Source organism: Dreissena polymorpha, chromosome 9, assembly GCF_020536995.1.
Source record: "Dreissena polymorpha isolate Duluth1 chromosome 9, UMN_Dpol_1.0, whole genome shotgun sequence".
NCBI lineage: Eukaryota > Metazoa > Mollusca > Bivalvia > Myida > Dreissenidae > Dreissena > Dreissena polymorpha.
In genome coordinates this window covers 45,015,398-45,035,970 of record NC_068363.1, presented here as the reverse complement: position 1 = coordinate 45,035,970, position 20,573 = coordinate 45,015,398, and the positions used below count along the sequence as shown (strand labels likewise).

Below are 20,573 nucleotides of genomic sequence, written 5' to 3'. Positions count from 1 at the left end.
TATAGAATCATAAAATGCTAGATTTGTATCGCTCATTATCACTACAGAAGAGTTTTCAATATACATGTACATGCAAAGACAGTTCAATTTGCAAAATATGCAGGTGTTTTTTCAAGTTGAATGCTTAAATTTATTAATATTTTCATTAAATGTAAACGAAACGAAAATTCATTCAATGTAAAAAAAAATAATCTACATTTCAAAATTGAAGTGTATTGAGCTATTTTAGGGCTTTGTTTTATGTGCTGTTAGCTACACACATACAATACTGCATATACAATTTTATAAAGCAAAAAAGGAATATGTTTATTTCACTTTTTTTTTAATTTAAGCTATTTTTTGTTATTCAAATTTATCAACGAAGAGTTAGCTAAATTGATAAAAGATGATAAACGTTTATTCATACAACATTTCATGTTACTATTTGCTTTATTTATTCATCGCAAAACTCAATGTATTTTACAATGCAACTTTAGGGATTTTTTAAAATGTCTTTGAATGCACACTTTGTAAATATTCGTCACGGTGTTTAACATTTTCGATTTAAACGCTCGATGTAGACACACATCTCCTTGCTTACGGATGGATAAACGATTACCTGTATTTATCGACACTACAGATAAAAAGCACTTGTACTTTGCTTGTATATCTGAACGTTTCTGTAAAGACACTTTTTTGAATTGATTGTGTAATAAATAAATTGATTTAATTTTAAACTCCGGTCTGAGAATAGTCAACGGTCACCTTGGGCCAGATGCTGGGATAGGTGATTATCCGTTTGTATCCGGTTCAAGAGAGTCGTTTATCTATCTAAAGTATGGATGTGAAAAAAAAACTGAAATTATAGTTGAATATTCGTTTATTTTATTCTCATAAATATGTTTGAATAATCAAAGGCGGAAACGCGCTACGGAATACGAAACACAATTCTCTTTGAACAAAACCAGTATCAACATGCTTTTATAGGTATGAGTTTGATAATATAGAGGCCATTTTACAAAATATTGACATTAAGCTGAACATAATTAATTGGAAAAAAGCCGACAACGACCACTTTAGCGTTAGAATTCCGGGGTACGTTTTAGTATAATTTTCGTACCCGGGGTACATTAAAGTATACTTAAGAGTTCCAATAATTATTTTATGTAGTACCTGAGCCGACAATGACCAATCGAGCATTTCTGGTGGAATAGTGAGTGCGAACATAGACATATGGAAAAATTGAAGAACAATTATATTCATACTAAATTATAAAAATAAAGGGAAGCTCGCAGGCAAGTTAAACGGGTAATTTAGAAGGCAAAGCAGACGGCATGATGGATTTCTGAGCATACAACAAACAGGATATCAGAAACACCACTGGAACTGTTTAAGGCTACTTAAGTGTCTTACAGTCTCCATTTCAAGGGTCCTTAAAAAATAAAGACAGAACAAAGTAATTCCCAACTGAACTCGAACCACTGACCCTTGGAATAAAAGCCTTGCACTCGGCCATCCGTGTTCTAAATAGAATTAATCTATGTAAATGTAAAACATACTATTAACAGATAATACGGAATAAAACGAATGCTTACCTTAAGGAGAAAATGCGTTAACTCGAACGTATGAAAACCAGTCAACCAACGGATTTTTGGAATAAATCATTTTCAGTGAAAAAACAAAACAAAACGGAAATACATGAATACCATTCAATTGTTTTTGAAATTATTTCATTAATTTTGTGAGACATTTATTCCATTGTAAAAATGAAGAGGCAGAGAATTTCCATATTAACAATTATTTTAATAAACACAAAAAACTGTTTAAAGCTCGTTAGTGATGTGCCTTCTAATATTAAGGTCGTAGCCTTTAGCGAATAATTTTCTTGACGTTTTAGATAAGATTAAAGAAAAGCATCACAATAGAGCTATATCAATAGACATATAAATATCCAATTGATATGGAACGATATATTTGTTCTAGTACTACGAATGGACTGAGGATAGTAAAGGGTTTTGTTGTTTGGTACTTGTCTACATGTATATGATTTTAAATATATTTGAATAGTATAATATATATATATATATATATATATATATATATATATATATATATACGATAGTGTCAATGTCTTGGTAGTTTCGTTTACATACTTCCATTAAAACTGTATGCCCAGGCTAACGCAAAGTATATGCAATGACATAGTTACGTGACCGAAGCTGTTTACATGTACATGCAGCATTATATCGTGTTACACAGTATTCTTTCCAATTTAACACGATCGATATTAGTTCATCTAAAGAAAAATGATTGAATCATGGTATTTTCATTACCTCTAAAGATAGTTTGAGCAGAAAAAGTTGTGTTTACTATTCAGCGATAAGAGAAATTATTGATTCACTCTCTTAAAATATGCTAGTAAGCTTTTGTTTGTACCTACCGCGCGTGCTCAAATATAGAAAACCCAGACTGGAGAGTTCCGAATAATAACTATTGGCTATGCAGTTTTTCTCGCGTATCCTCATTCAAACAACATTTTTTGTTTGGAGCATTTTTATTAATTATGACATAATTGTTTAATTTTCGAGTTATAATTAATTTGGCTGAAATACAAAATAAGCATTTTGCACAAAACAATTGGTTACAAAAAGAAAAGAATATAACTAAATATCACGTTTTAAAGTAAAATCGTTACAACATAACAAATGAATATCAACAATTATCTTTATAATTAAAGCAGTAAGAAGCATATGTAAAAATGGGTTGGTATAAGGTTCACATTATTGTAGTGATTGAACTAAGTAGGTTTTGCAATTGGTAGTACTTGAATGTTTATTTTTATACTTGTCATTTGTTAGTTAGTGTTTTTTTTTAATACATGTACTTCTAATTTAAACTGGTATTTTAAATATAAAATTGAAAGTCATCCGGGCTGTATGATATTATTCATGTCAAGTCGTGAATTTTATCGTGAATACAATCGGTCTAATCGTGACAGATATTGCAACCATATTCGCATCGTATCGTAGCGCATGGATTCTTTACGAACTTATCGAAGAAACCTTTCGTGTCAAATTAATACCCGTTAGTGGAAAAATCGAAAGCACTCCAATCGCACCGTATCTAATCGTATCTGAACTGAAAATCAGACATAGGGTGGTGAACTGATTGCAACGTATTATCACGTACGGACACGTATCTTATTCTCGAGATGTGCGTTCAAAGGCGCTTTATATTTTTTCCCTGATCACTGTGTCATAAGTCGTCCATTTACATCTTGGCGCAGTATGCAGCCACGGCACATTGGCTTATTTCCCTAACAGGTACCCATTTATACACCTAGGTGGAGAGGAGCAGATGTGGGATAAATTTCTTGCTCAAGGAAATTCCAGTGGTCAGGGCGGGATTCGAACCCGGGATCTCTCGATCCCCAAGCCAGTGTCCAACCATTAGACCACTGCTCCCACAAATATCATAGATTAATTACGGTAAGTCACGCGTTTCCAATCATAATGCTCATGACAATCGAAAATTAGCTTTAACACATCCAAACGTTTGATAAACGGACTGAACCCATCCTTAAATTAAACAGGTTTTGAACTCTAAAGGTTGTTTATAAGAACGCCTATCTTAACGCAAATGTGTAACAATGGAAACATTATGTCACACAATCAGCAGAGTTCGCATGAAATAATTGAACATACGTACACTTCAACAGAGGCACACAACCTTTTGGCCTCTCATTCTCCACCGTATGCGACATACTAAACGTTGTGCATCATGGCACTTGGCAGAGGACTTTTAACTTTTTTGACACTACTAAATTGCTCGCATGGTAAGTTAATGATTTAATATATATATATATATATATATATATATATATATATATATATATATATATATATATATATATATATATATATATATATATATATATCACAACGTATACTGATGTCATATTATCGGTCGCCACGGATAATTTCGATACGTTTTGTCATAATTATTTTTGCGTATTTCTTCAAACGAATAGTTAACTTTACGTTTATACACTACAATTGAACTTATGTGGTACATGTATATTGCTCATAGGTTTCCTATTGGTGAATGAGGTCTGCTACACACAGGACGGCCTCGGCTGTTTCAGCAAAACCAGTCCGTATGATAACGCCCAGGGTTTTCTGCCCGAATCTCCTGCCACCATCGGGGTACACTTCAACCAGTTTATTTGAGTTTATTAATGAAAATGATTTAAAAAACAAATTATAAACAAGAGCTGTCAGAGGACAGCGCGCTCGACTATTCGAGTTCTTGACAGTATAACGTAAGTCATAATGGGGAAATTGTTCATATTCGATAAGGTCAATGTTATATAGTCATATTATAAGTGGAAGAGGACCATAATTGAAACATATTGATCGCGTATGTTTTAATGAAGTTGTACTTTATAGACGATTCTGAGTTAAGGTTTATTTTCTAAAATCTATTGAATATTTGCAAAGACATGAAACAAACCAATAATTTCAAGTTTGATAGCAATAGCTTGGGTGGAATTGGTTGGACGGTCCTTAAAAAAATAAAATAAATACATATTTGTTTTTTTACCATGTTTCAACGAAAATAAAATCTTTTTGGGTAGGGGGTGGGGTGGAGGTGGAGAGGGGCTATAATGTGGGTGTGTGGTCATTTATTAGATGATGTTTCAAAAATTAAAAAAAAGGAAAACAAATATATAAAAAAAATGTGGGGTGATTCATTAATTTGACCTTGAGAGTCAAGGTCATTCAAAGGTTAAGGTCAACGTCAACTTGCCAGGTACAGTACCCTCATGCTAGTAAGAAAGTATTTGAGGTTTGAAAGCAATAGCCTTGATACTTTAGAAGTAAAGTGGATCTAAAAACAAAACTTAGCCAAATGTTAAATTATAGAAGTATAAAAGGGGCAATAATTATGTCAAAATGCCAGTCAGAGTTACATAACTTTACTTGCACAGTCCCCTTATGATAGAAAGTAAGTGTTGCAAGTATGCAAGCAATAGCTTTTATACTTTAGGAATAAAGTGAACCTAAACACAAAACTTAACCAAATTTTCAATTTTCTAAGTGTAAAAAGGGAACATAATTCTTAAAAAATGCTTAATAAAGTTGTCTGCTCTTGTTTATAGATTGGGGTAATGTTGGTAAAGAAGTATGCAAAATATAAAAGCAATATGACAAGGTACATAGACAATATTTGAGGTGGTACGCAAACTTTAACAAGAATGTATCAATAGTATGCATAGTATAAGTGAAAAATGGCCATTATTCCTACAAAATGCTTGATACAGATGTCTGCTCTTGTTTATATGTAGGGGTCATGTTGGTAAAGAAGTATACAAAATATAAAAGCAATATGTGAAGGGAAATTGAAAATAATTGAGGTGGTACGCAAACTTTAACATTCCAACGCTCACGCGCACGCTCATGCCGACGCCGGGGTGAGTAAGATAGCTCCAATATATATATTTCATACATAATAGTCGAGCTAAAAAGCTATTAAATGCGTCATAGCATGACAGACTAACAGTATACAGGACAGCAACGCATTGGCAGTAAAAAAGGGAGAATTTACTAGTGAAAAATTATTTCGGACATCGCTTAACTACTTCACATCTAGAAGTTGACAAACGTCTTAAATATGCCTGCATGCATAAACGATGACACACCATCAATTGCATTCCAAAGCGCGAGTAAATAAGAAGAAAGATCGGGTGAAGTGCTAGCATCCATACCTTCCTTCCGAAAAAAAACGCTAGCTATAAAAACGATAAACAACATTAGCGTCTGGACCAGGGAGACGATTGACCAACTAGAGGGCGTATGACGCCGATCGGTGTAAACCAGAGTCAACTGGAAACCTTCTGACAGAAAACAATCATCTTCATCAGGACCATAACCACCAACAGTACATGCAATGTCCGAACCATGTACGAGACCGTGAAGACAGCGCAAGTTGTTACAGAGATGAGGCAGAAGCGACTGACTTCCGACGAGTTAATGCTGTTCGCAAAGCATGAGCAGGAAGAGGCCGCACGCATGGCGGGAGTATGCCTGTATGCATAAACGATGAAACTCCATCAATTGCATTCCAAAAAGCGAGTAAATAAGGAGAAAGATCGGGTGAAGGGCTAGCATTCATTACTTTCTTCCGGAAAAAAAACGCTAGCTATAGAAACGATAAACAACATCAGTGTCTGGACCAGGGAGATGATTGACCAGCTAGAGGGCGTATGACGCCGATCGGTGTAAACCAGAGTCAACTGGAAACCTTCTGACAGGAGACAATCATCTTCATCAGGACCATAACCACCAACAGTACATGCAATGTCCGAACCATGTACGAGACCGTGAAGACAGCGCAAGTTATCACATAGATGAGGCAGAAGCGACTGACTTCCGACGAGTTAATGCTGTTCGCAAAGCATGAGCATGAAGATGCCGCACGCATGGCGGGAGTAAACGTGTCGACAAGTCGGCACACTAGGAGCTAATCGGATTGGAGCCGCACGAAAAACGGATCCTAACAGCATCTTTCATTCAAAGAAGAAGTGGATCAACGTGGCCATAATCCCGTGCTACGCCCCGACGAAAGCCAGTGTAGAGGGTGATAAGGATAAAGTTTAAAACAGATTGTAAACCTTCATACAAAAGGAACGAAATGATTTTAATTTGCGACTACATCGCCAAGATCGGCAGTGACAACCGAAGATATGAGGAGATCATCGGGAAGTGTTTTCCAGCAACAATGACACCAAAAAGCAAAAAAAAAAAAATGTTACTCTCGTCAACATGTTTTGGGTGACAAGGAGTGGATATCAGAAGAGACGCTACAGAAAGTTCAAGAAAGAAGAGAAAATAAAACAATTGTCAACAAAAGCAGAACAAGAGCAGCAAAAAGCACAAGACGAGTACAGATACGCCAATAGAATCGCACAGCGAAGTATGCAACCAGACAAGACGAGTACAGATACGCCAATAGAATCGCACAGCGAAGTATACAACCAGACAAGACGAGTACAGATGCGCCAATAGAATCGCACAGCGAAGTATGCAACCAGACAAGCGGAACTACCTCGAGACGCTGGCAACACAATCAGAAAACGCAGTCCACCAGAACAGAACCAAGGACCTGAAATTCATCAATAAGAGAATAGCAGGACAATTTGCCAATCCAGAGAGGCAAGTCTGTGCATCCAGCGCGATAGGCATCACCACCAATATCAGGCTCCTAAACACCATCGTGAAGCCTTTACTACTCTATGGAGTCCGAGATAACCACCGTCACCACCATGAAGAAAGTCCAGGTCTTCATTCATACCTGCTTCAGGAAGATCCCCAAGATCCGCTGGCCGTACAATATTACCAACGAAGAATTATGACGAAGAACGAAACAGCAGTCCGTATAAGAAGATATCTTTGGATGCAAATGAGAAACCTCCGTGACAAAACTCATTTACATATGAATTTCTTGACTAGGACTGATTTAAGTTACTAATGCCATTCTGGTATACGACAAGGCAATACTCGCGCATCTGAAACCCCTAGAAACACCTGGCGCGGCGACCTGGATGATGCACATGCCAAGCAGGTGGGCAAGACATGGGGGCAGCTTAAGAGGTTCGCCGAGAACCGAGACGATTGAAGAACGCTGGTCGGTGGCCTATGTACCCGGCGTGATTACAGGCGGAGATGAGATAGCAATGATACGTTATAAAATCCTTGTCATTCACAGATTCTTGTAGATCAGATGATTCAACCAGTTATATATATATAAAAAGAAGCTTTTTCCAGTGTTAAGCAAATTTAAGCAATTCTAGTCAATAGTGTTACTAGTTTGATACTGTTACAGCACTATATTTCAATGTGGTATTTGTGCGTAGTCGCTTACAAGTGTATGAGATCTTAAAGGGATCTTTTCACGCTTTGGTAAATTGACAAAATTGAAAAAAGTTGTTTCAGATTTGCAAATTTTCGTTTTAGTTATGATATTTGTGAGGAAACAGTAATACTTAACATTTACCATGGTCTAATATAGCCATTATATGCATCTTTTGACGATTTTAAAACCTAAAAATTATAAAGCGTTGCAACGCGAAACGATTGAATAATTTGGAGAGTTCTGTTTTTGTCGTTAAATTTTGTGAAACTACGAAGATTGCTTATATAAGGTATAAAATACTTCAAGTATATGTACTCGGCGGAATAGCTCAGTAGGCTAAAGCGTTTTTACTTCAGGACTCTGGCAGGACTCCAGGGGTCACTGGTTCGAAACCTGGTCCGGGCAATGTTCTTTTCCTTTTTTTAATTTTATTCTTGATTTTTTATTGGAGCTTTTACGATCCAATGTCTACATTTATCGATATAAAGCATTTAATGAAAAAGTTAAAAAATGCCAAAATCTGTGAAAAGGCCCCTTTAAAGCAAACAAGGTTTGATTAAATTTAGGCAGAAGTCTTATGTTTTTGAAACAGTCGAAAGTCGATAGTGGCTTTCGCCATTTTGGAAAGAGTTTAATGCTTCGTTTATTTTCATAGGTTCAATTCCGCTTGTTCACGCGCTCCAATCCGGTCCATTACCAACTTGTGGACAAGTCACCAAGTACAATTCTGCACTCCAACTTCAACCCAACCAGAAAAACAAAGGTTATCACTCACGGATATATCGATTCTGCTAACGCAACATGGGTAAAATTCATGGTCCTAGCGATATTAAGACAGGTGAGAACAATGTATGTCTTTTATATGTAAAAGAAGATATAAGACACGATGTATTTTAACCACGGTCACATAAGCATACAGATGCTTTGTGAGACAATGTTGAGATACCCAGTGTGTTACTTCTACTCGAATATCTGTCCGCACTAATATTTTTGTAATCCCCACGCTTTTTGTAAAGCGTGGGGATATTGTGATTATCTCCGCCGTCTGTGTGTCTGTCTGTCTGTCCGTCCGTCCTGGCCACTATCTCTTCCTACACTATAGGCACTAGAACCTAGAAACTTACACACATGATAGCTATGATCATATGTGCGACCCTGCACTATTTGGAATTTTGATCTGACCCCTGGGTCAAAAGTTATGGAGGTTGGGGTGGGGCCAGGTCAGAGATTTTCACTCATTTTGTTATGTTATTTTACATTAACTTCTTCATTTATACACCCATTTACTTCAAATTAATACTGAACATCTCTTATGACAATACGGTCAATCTCAACTATGCATGGCCCCATTACCAACCCTGGGGCGACCCCGCCCACATAGACCACGCCCACCCAAAATTGCCTTTTACTACAACTTCTTCATTTCTACACAGATTTTCCTCAAATTGATACTGAACAAATCTTATGACAATACGGTCAATCTCAACTATGCATGGCCCCATTACCAACCCCGGGCATCCCCCCACATAGGTCACGCCCACCCAACATTGCCTTTTATTATAACTTCTTCATTTCTACACCGATTTACTTCTTATTGATACTGAACATCTCTTATGACAATACGGTCAATCTCAACTATGCATGGCCCCATTACCAACCCTGGGGCATGCCCACCCACATAGACCACGCCCACCAAAAATTGCCTTTTACCATAATTTCTTCATTTCTACACTGACTTACTTCAAATTGATAAAGAACATTTCTTATGACAATACGGTAAATCTCAACTATGCTGGACCCAATTACCAACCCTGGGGCGCCCCCCTGGGTCAAACATCCGACGTGGGGATACGTGTCGGCCTCTGCCGCGCCATTTCTAGTTAACTATATTTTTATCTTGCGTATATGCCCAACATGGGAATAGGTAAAGTATTGTATATTAACATCATGCAAAGCTTTTTTATTAAAGCCACACACCTTGAAATGCAATACATGACATAGTAAATTGAAGTATAATTAAAAAACATATTTAATCTATGACAATTTGAATATGTCTGGTGGTTCAAAGGTAGAACTCCGTCTCTTTTGCGCTTAAAAACTCAAAAATAATCGCGTTTGTCGAAATGGACGTATACGTCTATAAATCCTACTTTCGGTTTTAAATGCGGTACCGTTTGCAAAATAACAAATACTTGCTAACTAGGTTATACATTTAATTTTATCTATCTCAATTAGAATATATCTGGTGGTTACAAGGTAGAAATCCGTCTTGTTCGCGCTTAAACTTCAAAAATAATCGCGTCGGTCGAAATGTATGTATACGTAAAGAAATCCTACTTTTGGTTTTAAAATTAAAAAAAAACAAATAAATTACTGGCTAACTAGGCTATTAGGCTATAGATTTAATGGCAAGTTTGCACACTTTCAAATTGCATCTATATGTATTGATTAACATTTCAAGTTGTGTGGCTTTAAAAGAAGAATTACTTAGCATCCATCACTCTCTTTTTATGTATGATGTGCGTTTTGCACATGAGATCATCCGTTCATGTGTGTATACAATTTTAACAGGAAGTTATAATAGAAAGTCATACCTGCCAAGGGTTTTAAGTGGCTGAGAGTGAGACCAGATCATGCATGCCCCCCTCCCCCATACAATTTTTGGATCCTAGATCGTCTGTGGTGCGTTTTGGGGCTATGTCCTGAGCAAAAAGAAGACTATTTTTTTCTGAAAATAGCCCTATTTTTCGCTTTTGTTCTTGCCGGTGAGCCATTTGCTGGCATTTTGCAGCCGATTTTTTTACATAGACACCGGTGACGTAGTGATAATGATACGTTAACACCGTTAAACAGTTTCCGGTACATGTGGTATTTGGTTAGAAACCACTAAAACAGCCCGCCCGTCTCGGTAGTAATTATACGACATTTTATGAAATCCAAACATTACTTTTTTCATTTTTTTTGTTTTTGAAGAAATGCGTGTTAAATTACTAAGTCAGCATGAGACCGTCATTACATGCCCAAAACCGTGAGACTCACGGCGAAACCGTGAGCCTTGACAGGTATGAGTCATAAATATACGTGAGACAAAAGAAACAGTCGACTGTTCATTTCACAACGTATATAACACAATTCAAAGAAGAATAGATCATTGAAGATCATAAACAAATCGCAAAAAATAGTGTGATAATATAGTTTACTAACCTGTGTATATTCGTCAAGTCGCGCTTGTAGCATAATACATGTCTATACTCGTTGATACTTTAACTGTTCACTTCGTCATTTTGCTGGTATATGTTTAAAGCAGTGTTGCGAATATTCCTAAATTGAAGGTCATGTCGACGACTGACTGTTATTTAAATATGTTAAAAAAATGTTTTGTCAAGCGTATTCGGTTATACCGGTCATGAACAATAGTTTTTATTTTAGTTGTGATTTAATTTTGTTCGCATCACTTTCAAAAGTGTAACAGTTGAAACCCAATGGCTCGAACTCGCTTGGCTCGAGCACAAAAGTGTAACAGTTGAAACCCAATGGCTCGAACTCGCTTGGCTCGAGCACTCATCGAAGCACCGATTATTTCATGCTATATTTCATTTTTGGCTTTCTAATTATGAATATACAATTCACATCTTTAAAAAATATTATTATTATTTTAATAAAGATCAAGTCACCTAGATTTTATAAACTTTTTTGTGTTCACTCATCTTTTGAGTTTATTCCGATCTACCTATTTGGAAAATAAACATATATTTTAGAAATATTTTTGAAAAATACTGTTCAAATTTTAAATTTACTCGTTTAAATACATAATTCCATGTCAAACTAGAGTTTACTTTTTTCTCCGATCTCTGGTCTTGGACTGATAAAGGTTAGATTTTTTCCTCCCATTGCTTCCAAACGTGTTTTATTATCAAAACAAAATGTTGTTGTATCTTGAAGTTACCATTTTTATGTACACATATTTGGCATACCACCGCATTGATATCTGCCTGATTAAACGTTGCCTGATATATTTTTTTATATCATGGTCAACAGGAAGTTCTAATATCAGTCAATGTTTGGAGTAACGTGGGATTTGCAATTAAGTCAACAATTTCTATCAACATGAATCAGGTTCAACAATACAAACATTATGATACTAAGAACGTACATATGTTATTCTATTTTAAAGTCATAAATCACAAAAACGTTTATTTTTTAAAAATCACCACAGCCCGCACTACAGAAGTTAAATAACGTCATCAATGGGACAATACATATTAAATATCGATATAGTCATTGCACAGAAAGTCAAGACAAATTATTACTGTATGCTAATCCTCAACTATTTAAACAAACGATATAACACTTTTATGTCAATATTGACACCATCATCAAAATGTCAATTTCAATGCACATCTCCAAAATGGTGTCTCCAAACTATTCGGTGAAGTGTGTTCTTCGATTAAATTTGTCGCTGCCGTCCATTCCTGATCTCCATTTCAAGACGTTTATAATTAAAGCGGGTGTACTCTTCCCATTCGTAGTGCAAATAACTTTTTTTCTCTATACGTTGTTTATTAAAATAAGCGATTATTCGTGTCGTCTTTTCGAACGCCGTTGCTACATGTATGTCAACGTGTAAAAGACGTATCAGCAAAATCAGCGGGGATCCGTACATTTTAAATATAAAAAATGGATTATTTTGCAGATTTTTCGGAAAATGTGGTATGATAAACAGAAAAACAGGTTACCGTCCCATCGTTTTGTAATATATCAGGCTCGGCACGAATAAAATAACGGGTCGGCAAGCCTCGCCGTTATATTATTCTAAGCCTCGCCTGATAAATAACAATACGATAGGAGAGTAACCTGTTATTCTCTATGTAACATGACGTAATATGCCTCACTATCAACCAGTTACATATTTCTTTGTATTGTTTTATATGTGAAATGACGGGCATTTTGCCTTTTTCTGAATAATGCATTTCTATCTTCATCTATACACTTATGTCGGATGGCTGGAATACGCGAGGTTCGAAATATCCGAAAGCTGGAACTGTTTTCACAGTCCTAGTTCTTATGTTCACACATTCTTACGTTCTTTGGGCTCGAAATCGCTTCGGGTCGCATTAAGCTGTTTATCAATATATACATTTCGTTTTATTATCTGCAAACATTCATTACTAGCAATAGTTGTTCACTAACAATAGTTGTTATAGTATGCCGTTTCAATCAGAGTGTATAGTTTTGTTACTATTCCTTTTGTAAATATGTTCAGTTGTATAGTGTTTTCTTTTGCAGGAGGATGCCAATGTAATTGCTGTTGACTGGTCACCTGGTGCGGCTCGTGTTAACTACTTGATGGCAGCGGCAAATACGAGAGTTGTCGGCGCTTTGATTGCACAGCTATTAACGCAACTACACATTACTGCGCATGCGCAGTATATCGACTTTCACCTGATTGGCCATAGTCTTGGTGCACACATATCCGGATATGCGGGACAACGGGTACCCGGCTTGGGAAGAATTACAGGTAATAACCAACCTCTGCTGTGAGATTTGGCAGGTTCCGAGCATAAGTAGGATCAATCCCCTCCCCCTCACACACCATTTCAGGATAGTCGATTCAAACATATGTTTTATACATTGTTGTTTTTATACTTATTTTTTTTCATTTGAGCTTACACAATGATCAAGTTGTTAAGGCATAAGCCTAAAGAGATCGAGGATTGGAGTTTCAATCTCAATAATCTTCATTTGTTTCCTTTTTTCAGATCATTTTACTTGAACCTTTTATTTGAAGATCTACATATACCCCTACTGTCTGTCAAGTAAAAACAATTAACGACATACATAAAAAGCAAAATATGTGACAACATTTATTTTAAGGTAATTTATAAAACATTTCAAACTACGAGGTATACATAATTAGATTAGGTGGAAAACAGTTTTATGAAAATAGTTAATTAAAAGTGTATTGAAAAGTTTCTTAACTTTCTTTTACTCATAAAAAGATCTAGACAGAAGTACAGGAGAACGTTATAAATCTTTGCATACGTTCACAGTACAATATGGAAGCTTGATGAATAGACAGATGTACACGAGAACGTTATAAATGTTTGCATACGTTCACAGTAAAATATGGAAGCTTGATAAATAGACAGATGTACAGGAGAAAGTTATAAATGTTTGCATACGTACACAGTAAACTATGGAAGATTGATGAATAGACAGATGTACAGAAGAACGTTATAAATATTTGCATTCGTTCACATTACAATATATGGAAGCTTGATCAATAGACAGATATACAGGAACACGTGATAAATGTTTGCATACGTACACAGTAAATTATGGAAGATTGATCAATAGACAGATGTACAGGAGAACGTTATAAATATTTGCATACGTACACAGTAAAATATGGAAGATTGATGAATAGAAAGATGTACAGGAGAACGTTATAAATGTTTGCACATGTACACAATACAATATGGAAGCTTGATCAGTAGACAGATGTACACGAGAACGTGATAAATGTTTGCATACATTCACAGTACGATATGGAAGCTTGATCAGTAGACAGATGTACACGAGAACGTGATAAATGTTTGCACATGTACACAGTACAATATGGAAGCTTGATCAGTTGACAGATGTACACGAGAACGTGATTAATGTTTGCATACATTCACAGTACAATATGGAAGCTTGATCAATGCGCTTTCTACAAAACTTTACCGCATGTCAACGACATTAAAGAAACCAATGCCACTTAATCCGCAAACACTCTCTTTAACTGTCAAAGTCCCTTGTATCTGTTTTCATGTTGAATGTATATAGTTCGATAATTGAACGTTAAATTGCAAAGCCTTCCTTTTTTTTTACAGATTCAGCACCTTAAAAATAATTAATTAATGAGCGAGTCGTGAGGCTAATGCTCACCGTAGAATTATTTGTAAGAGAAAAGTGTTCAGTGCATTTCCGTAACAAAATCGACTGTTTCAAATATATGTATTTTGCGTATGTGCATTTTTTAATTCTTAATAAATCGAATAAGTTCATCCATTAACTGTTAACAAGTTTTGTTTAAACAATATTGTGACATTATTATTGTATAAACATGTTTTCCCTTATATGTTTTAACAAAGAGGACATAAAGTAGCATTGCCGCCTTTAACTTTCAACTGCATAGGCATTGGACGAGATGCTCGAAGCTATTGGAGCCTTCTTGCTAAAGTCCTCCCGTCATGTTCACAGGTCTAGATCCTGCTGGACCCGCGTTTGAAAACACTGCTGAGAGCGTCCGCCTAGACCCTACAGATGCTTTGTTCGTAGAAGCTATCCACACGGATGGCGATTCCCTTATACACCTAGGTAAAATGCCAATAGGCCTACAATCAACTGGTTTTCTTATTTTCGGTTGTATATCATGAGGACCACGTACATATTTCTTAACGTTTTGCGTGCAACCAATACGCTCACTTGGTGTTCTTATATAAAGTTCTTATTCCGTTATTTATGTGTCTGACCATGTGTCGGCGATAAATGTTGATTGATCGATTGTTTCACTTCTGGCCATATGTCAATTATATTCAGTGTATAATACCGGTATATTGAAGATCTGAACATTTTAGAAAAAACGCGCGTACTATTTGTTAACCATAACGACTGAACAGTTGTTATAGTAGTAGAAGTTATAGTAGTAGTAGTAGAAGTAGTAGTAGTAGTAGTAGTAGTAGTAGTAGTAGTAGTAGTAGTAGTAGTAGTAGTAGTAGTAGTAGTAGTAGTAGTAGTAGTAGTAGAAGTAATAGTAGTAGTAGTAGTAGTAGTAGTAGTAGTAGTAGTAGTAGTAGTAGTAGTAGTAGTAGTAGTAGTAGTAGTAGTCGTTGTTGCGGTTGTTGTTGTTGTTGTATGCTAGTATGCGAATAAAATGTGCTTATCTTTATTGGATTGGTAATTCAGTTATTAAAATGTGTAATAAAAAAATACAGCCGTTTTGATAACTTTTATGACATTACAATTGTTATAATATCACATTTTATGAATTTTATAAATTTCGTAGGTTTTGGTTTAAAACAACGTGTCGGCCATGTTGATTTCTACCCAAACGGAGGAGACGATCAGCCCGGCTGTCCAGCTAATCTGGGGCAGCATCTGTTTAGCCTTCTCAGCGGCTCTATTGAATGTGAGGCATTGTATTGTATTTATTCCATGTCAGTTCATAAAGCGCATACATTTGTATATGCAATTATATCGATTGAAAATTAATCGTTTACCGCATTAAACACTGAAATATAGTTTCCAGTTAAGACATATATTGTGTGTTTTTTGTCTCTGTTTTCTACAGCATTGTCTTTCTGCAATTGCTTACAGTTATTATAAATAAATATCTGTTACTAAATTCAGTGTGCAGTTTCTATTGTTCAACACTTAATGTGTATTGTATTTTTATTGATTCACAGACTTCAGTAGTACCCTTGCTTGCAGTCACGTGAGAGCCACTGATCTGTATACTGAGTCCATCTCCAGCAGTTGCCATTTCCGGTCCCAACCATGTGACAGCGTGGCCAACTACGAGGCAGGTCGTTGTTCAGCGTGTAACAGTGGATGCGTTGCCATGGGATACACAACACCCAGTGCTGCTCGTGGAAGCTATTTCCTGACGACCAATCGCCAACCTCCATTTTGTCGACCTTAAGAAAGCATACATTTTTCAAAGGCTGATCATGCATAAGGTTGTTAGTATACGTACGTGTGCGCAATAAAGGAAACTCGCAAAATGTATGATGTTCATAGATCTATTTAAATTAACTTGTTTCCAAACGGTGGTTTAAATAAAGTATGTAAATTGTATTTATTTATTTAAATAATCACATCATAAGATAATAAAACTTGGTTAATCATTTGGCTGAGTAGATATATATAGTGAACATTGAATATATTGCAAAAAAACTTATTTACTAATTATTAGCCTAGCCACACACTAACCACATGTGTTTTTTTTCAAATAGAGTTATTTATAGAGTTATCTTCAAGAACATGTACATAATTATTAATTGTCGTTCTGAAACCTGAGCTTTTAACGACGTGTCTCTCTTTACACACTTTAACACCATCAAGTATAAACCACATACAATCAACAATAGTATCCAAACAGCAAGGCACTTATTCCAAACGTTTTATTTGTACAAATCTTTACAATAATTATAAACATATTACACATACATGTACTATTAGAAACATCGTACATTTGAATATGACACATTTAAATATATTACGAAAGCGCCGTACCTATGCAAGCATAATTGCTACAAAAACATGAAACCGTTTAACACTGTTTATAAGCGATAAAACTTGCGGTGTCACAACAAATAATGAAGTATGATAAAAAGGAAAGTTCTAGGATCACACAAGGTACAAAGGGTGCTTAACCCATTTATGCCTAGTGGACTCTCCCAGCCTTCTAAATTGGATCAATTTATTGCCAAAATTAGGGATGTCTCGTATATTAATACTTGTATCTGAAAAAAGCTAAGGTGGCAGTCATGTATATGGAATAAATTTAAACGCATCATATGCAGACATTGAACAGTTCGTGCCAATATTAAAATATGAAAGAATGAAAATATGGTAAATTGTATGATTGCTTTAATTATACAATCTCACATATGTATGCACTTCCTGTAAAATTTGGAAAAATACACTCTTACCCACGTGACTAGATAACACTCGATTAGATATCACGCCATAAGATAGGCGGTAATGTATATACTAAGTATATATATTGCACTATGCCTCTGATATTAATTAGAACGCTATATGTAACAAGCAACAACACTTCACACAAAACCTTTAACTTTTACAATATGAATCAATACACACACGCATCAGACAAACGAGTGTTACAAAGAATGTTAACCATTACAAACCGTTCAAAACACATCAAACTGCATGTACTAGAAATGTGTAAAAGGCAGAGACACACATTTTAGCAGAGTCACTTTACAATGTACGTCAGTACGATATACCGTTTTAGTATAATGATAATAATAATAATAATAATAACTTTATTTCATGAAGAATTCACATTAAGAAATAATTTATTTTTTACAATGTGGTCTTCAGTAACAAAACACAAGTATATATTTTTTGAGACATGCATACGAACATACAAGGGAAACAAATAAATGAACTATACAGTTAAATGTTATAATAACTTCCTTATCAATTCCGATGACGTGATGTACCAAAAAAAGGAATGAACGAAAATAAGCAATTAACAAAAATGTACGTACTAAAAAATAATATGTTATCTATTAATTCACTTGAAGTTATTGCAATAATTCAAAAAAATGGCAAACTATTACATATATATTTGAACAATATTAATGAATGACATTTATATTTTATAATGGTTTAGGTAAGTATTACATAATCTCCCTTAGAAACAGTTAAAGAAAGGTTTTTCCTTCATTAAATTGTCAACAAAACACCCATTTAAAGATGAAAGGGTACTAAGTTTGAAATGCTACATAACAAAATAACATAGAACATAAAGGAATATTACATATGATTTTTTTTTAACTTACGCTGACCAGAAATATATGTGAGTTGTTTATAAGGCTCATAACACTGACCCTTCTTTGAGTATAATATGCCAGTAAGTATGAGTAGATGTTGCAATTACCCTGTACACAAAATGTGTCGCATTTTCCCAAAACCACAACCTCTCATGTCTAGATTCTACTTGCAAAAGGAAAATTTACATTTATGAAAAATCACTGCATACGACACAAATGAAGCACTTTTGACCATGATTTAAATCAACACAAATTTAAATGCAAACATACATTCACACAGATAAATACAACACATATCATTGTTCTATAAATAATGGCAAAAAGCATTCATACAATATAAGTCATTATATATGTCAGGTCTGTGGCTACTTTCATGTGGCAATCAGTACGTATCAAAAGCGCACTCGTCTACCATTACCACGACATTGACATGTCTAAAACTATTGGGATTTATCAAAATCTAGACTAGAATATTCATCTGAATTCACCTTGATTTCATCCGCTTTCTTTCACCGGAAGTTGCAAAATCGCACTTGCAATACAATCCTTACAATTCATTCATTATTTTAGATTTCCATAATTTCGAGAATTTTATAGAGGATATTTGTTGGATTTGGTAGAATATCGATTTTAATTAACGAGTGATCATATGAAATGATCTCGAGGATAAAATAATAAGCATAAAATAATAATTCTTAATTGTACTTGTGTTATTTTCTTACAGGTCATTTCAAGTCATTTTCATTTTTATAATGTCTCACGAATGCAGTGTTATTAAACACTGTGGCATACCTGTTTGTTGAAATGCTCAATAACTTATTTTAAGCGTGATCGAGACAGCGAGTATTCATAAAAGGGTAGTAACATTCAATTAAAACGGATGTGTTGTTACAAGAGTAGAAAAACATCATCATAACGAATAGTAGTTCTTATTTAGCGGACACTGATTTCAATATGTTGATGCTTCACACAGTTAATACAATAAAATATGTAAACCACGAGTACCGATGTGACCATGTACATTGTACAATGTATTTAAAGAGAACAGTTGTATTTTACTATAATATTTCGGACTTCTAATAATTAATAGCGCAATACTTTTCACTTCACAATGGTTAACTTGTGTCCGGATCGGCTTTTCGTAGTAATAGGAATGGTTGTCCTGTTTTGATATTAATTTTGTTGCTTTTTAATCCTCGTGATTTAAATTATACGCCGCTAACTTCATGCGCAATAGCGGCGACTGAGTTATAAGGGGCGTGTCGCTCGTGGGCGTTCTTATCGCTCGCATCATACGCGGTGATTGGTTGGAGAAAGAGCTCTCGTGCGACATCTTGCGCTGTGGCCCGGGAGAGGGCGTGTGGGTGCTGCGCTGAAATGACCCGCGTTCCCCTTTGTTGAACCCCAGCGGGGAATAGGTTGGGTTTGAGAACGTGTTATCACGGGAGAGCGTCCCGGTGAAAACCTCTTCGCCCGGAGAATAATCGTATCTTTGGCCGGGTAGCATGCTGAGGACATCGTTCTGGAAAGATGATCCGCTTTTGTACTGCGCGAGATCGTCATAGTCGTGATTGGAGAAAATGTTTATCGGGTGCTTTCTGTCAATGCTGTACGTCTTCTCGCCCGGTGTGAAATTCTCGTCCAGTTTCGACTTGAGGATTGGGGGCGGAGCCACGTACATGTTGCCATGGGGCGTGTTATAGCGCGGCTTCTTGAGACTGTTCGTCTGCTGGTTGCGCTTCTGCTGCCGCTGAAACTGCAGGTAGAGGGTCACCGCCATGCAGAGGAATACCACCCCGAACGAACACGTGGTCACGATTATGAACAGCGTCATCTCGTCCATCGACGGTAACGAATGACCTATACAATATACAATATTGCTTATTATCTATGGAATTCGCTTATTATCTTTTAGATATTTCTAATATGTAATAGCAATACATTTACAGTGATGCCTCATAACGAAGACTGTATTGTCAACGTTCTTAAAACATAAGTGCATTTTAACGCGGTTTATAAGACATCGTATGACGTACTTTCTCTACTTTATTGTAAATAATGAGTGTTTTTTTTAAGAATAATTGAAGCATGAAACAAGCAAAGACTACGCCG

General features: G+C 35.7%; 2 protein-coding genes across 2 annotated transcripts in view; one reads left to right on the top strand and one right to left on the bottom strand.

The window, feature by feature from the left end:
- Positions 1–3,610: 3,610 nt before the first annotated feature.
- LOC127845383 (inactive pancreatic lipase-related protein 1-like) lies at positions 3,611–16,734 on the top strand. Its single transcript, XM_052376261.1, has 7 exons — positions 3,611–3,814; positions 4,069–4,184; positions 8,549–8,731; positions 13,180–13,411; positions 15,139–15,255; positions 15,944–16,066; positions 16,344–16,734. The coding sequence occupies exons 1-7, from the start codon at positions 3,760–3,762 to the stop codon at positions 16,577–16,579; spliced, it is 1,062 nt and encodes a 353-aa protein (XP_052232221.1). The 5' UTR covers positions 3,611–3,759; the 3' UTR covers positions 16,580–16,734.
- Positions 16,735–17,046: 312 nt separating this feature from the next.
- Positions 17,047–20,573, bottom strand: part of LOC127845382 (uncharacterized) — a 42,601-nt gene continuing 39,074 nt past the window's right edge. The window contains exon 27 of the mRNA XM_052376260.1: positions 17,047–20,321. Coding sequence (XP_052232220.1) covers positions 19,651–20,321 — 671 coding nt within the window. The 3' untranslated portion in view covers positions 17,047–19,650. The remainder of the gene's footprint in view (positions 20,322–20,573) is intronic.

Coding starts and splice junctions, on each gene's coding strand:
- LOC127845383 (XM_052376261.1), top strand. CDS start 3,760: ATGGCACTTGGCAGAGGACTTTTAACTTTTTTGACACTACTAAATTGC. Junction 3,815..4,068: donor ACTACTAAATTGCTCGCATG/GTAAGTTAATGA, acceptor TATTGCTCATAG/GTTTCCTATTGGTGAATGAG. Junction 15,256..15,943: donor CGATTCCCTTATACACCTAG/GTAAAATGCCAA, acceptor TAAATTTCGTAG/GTTTTGGTTTAAAACAACGT.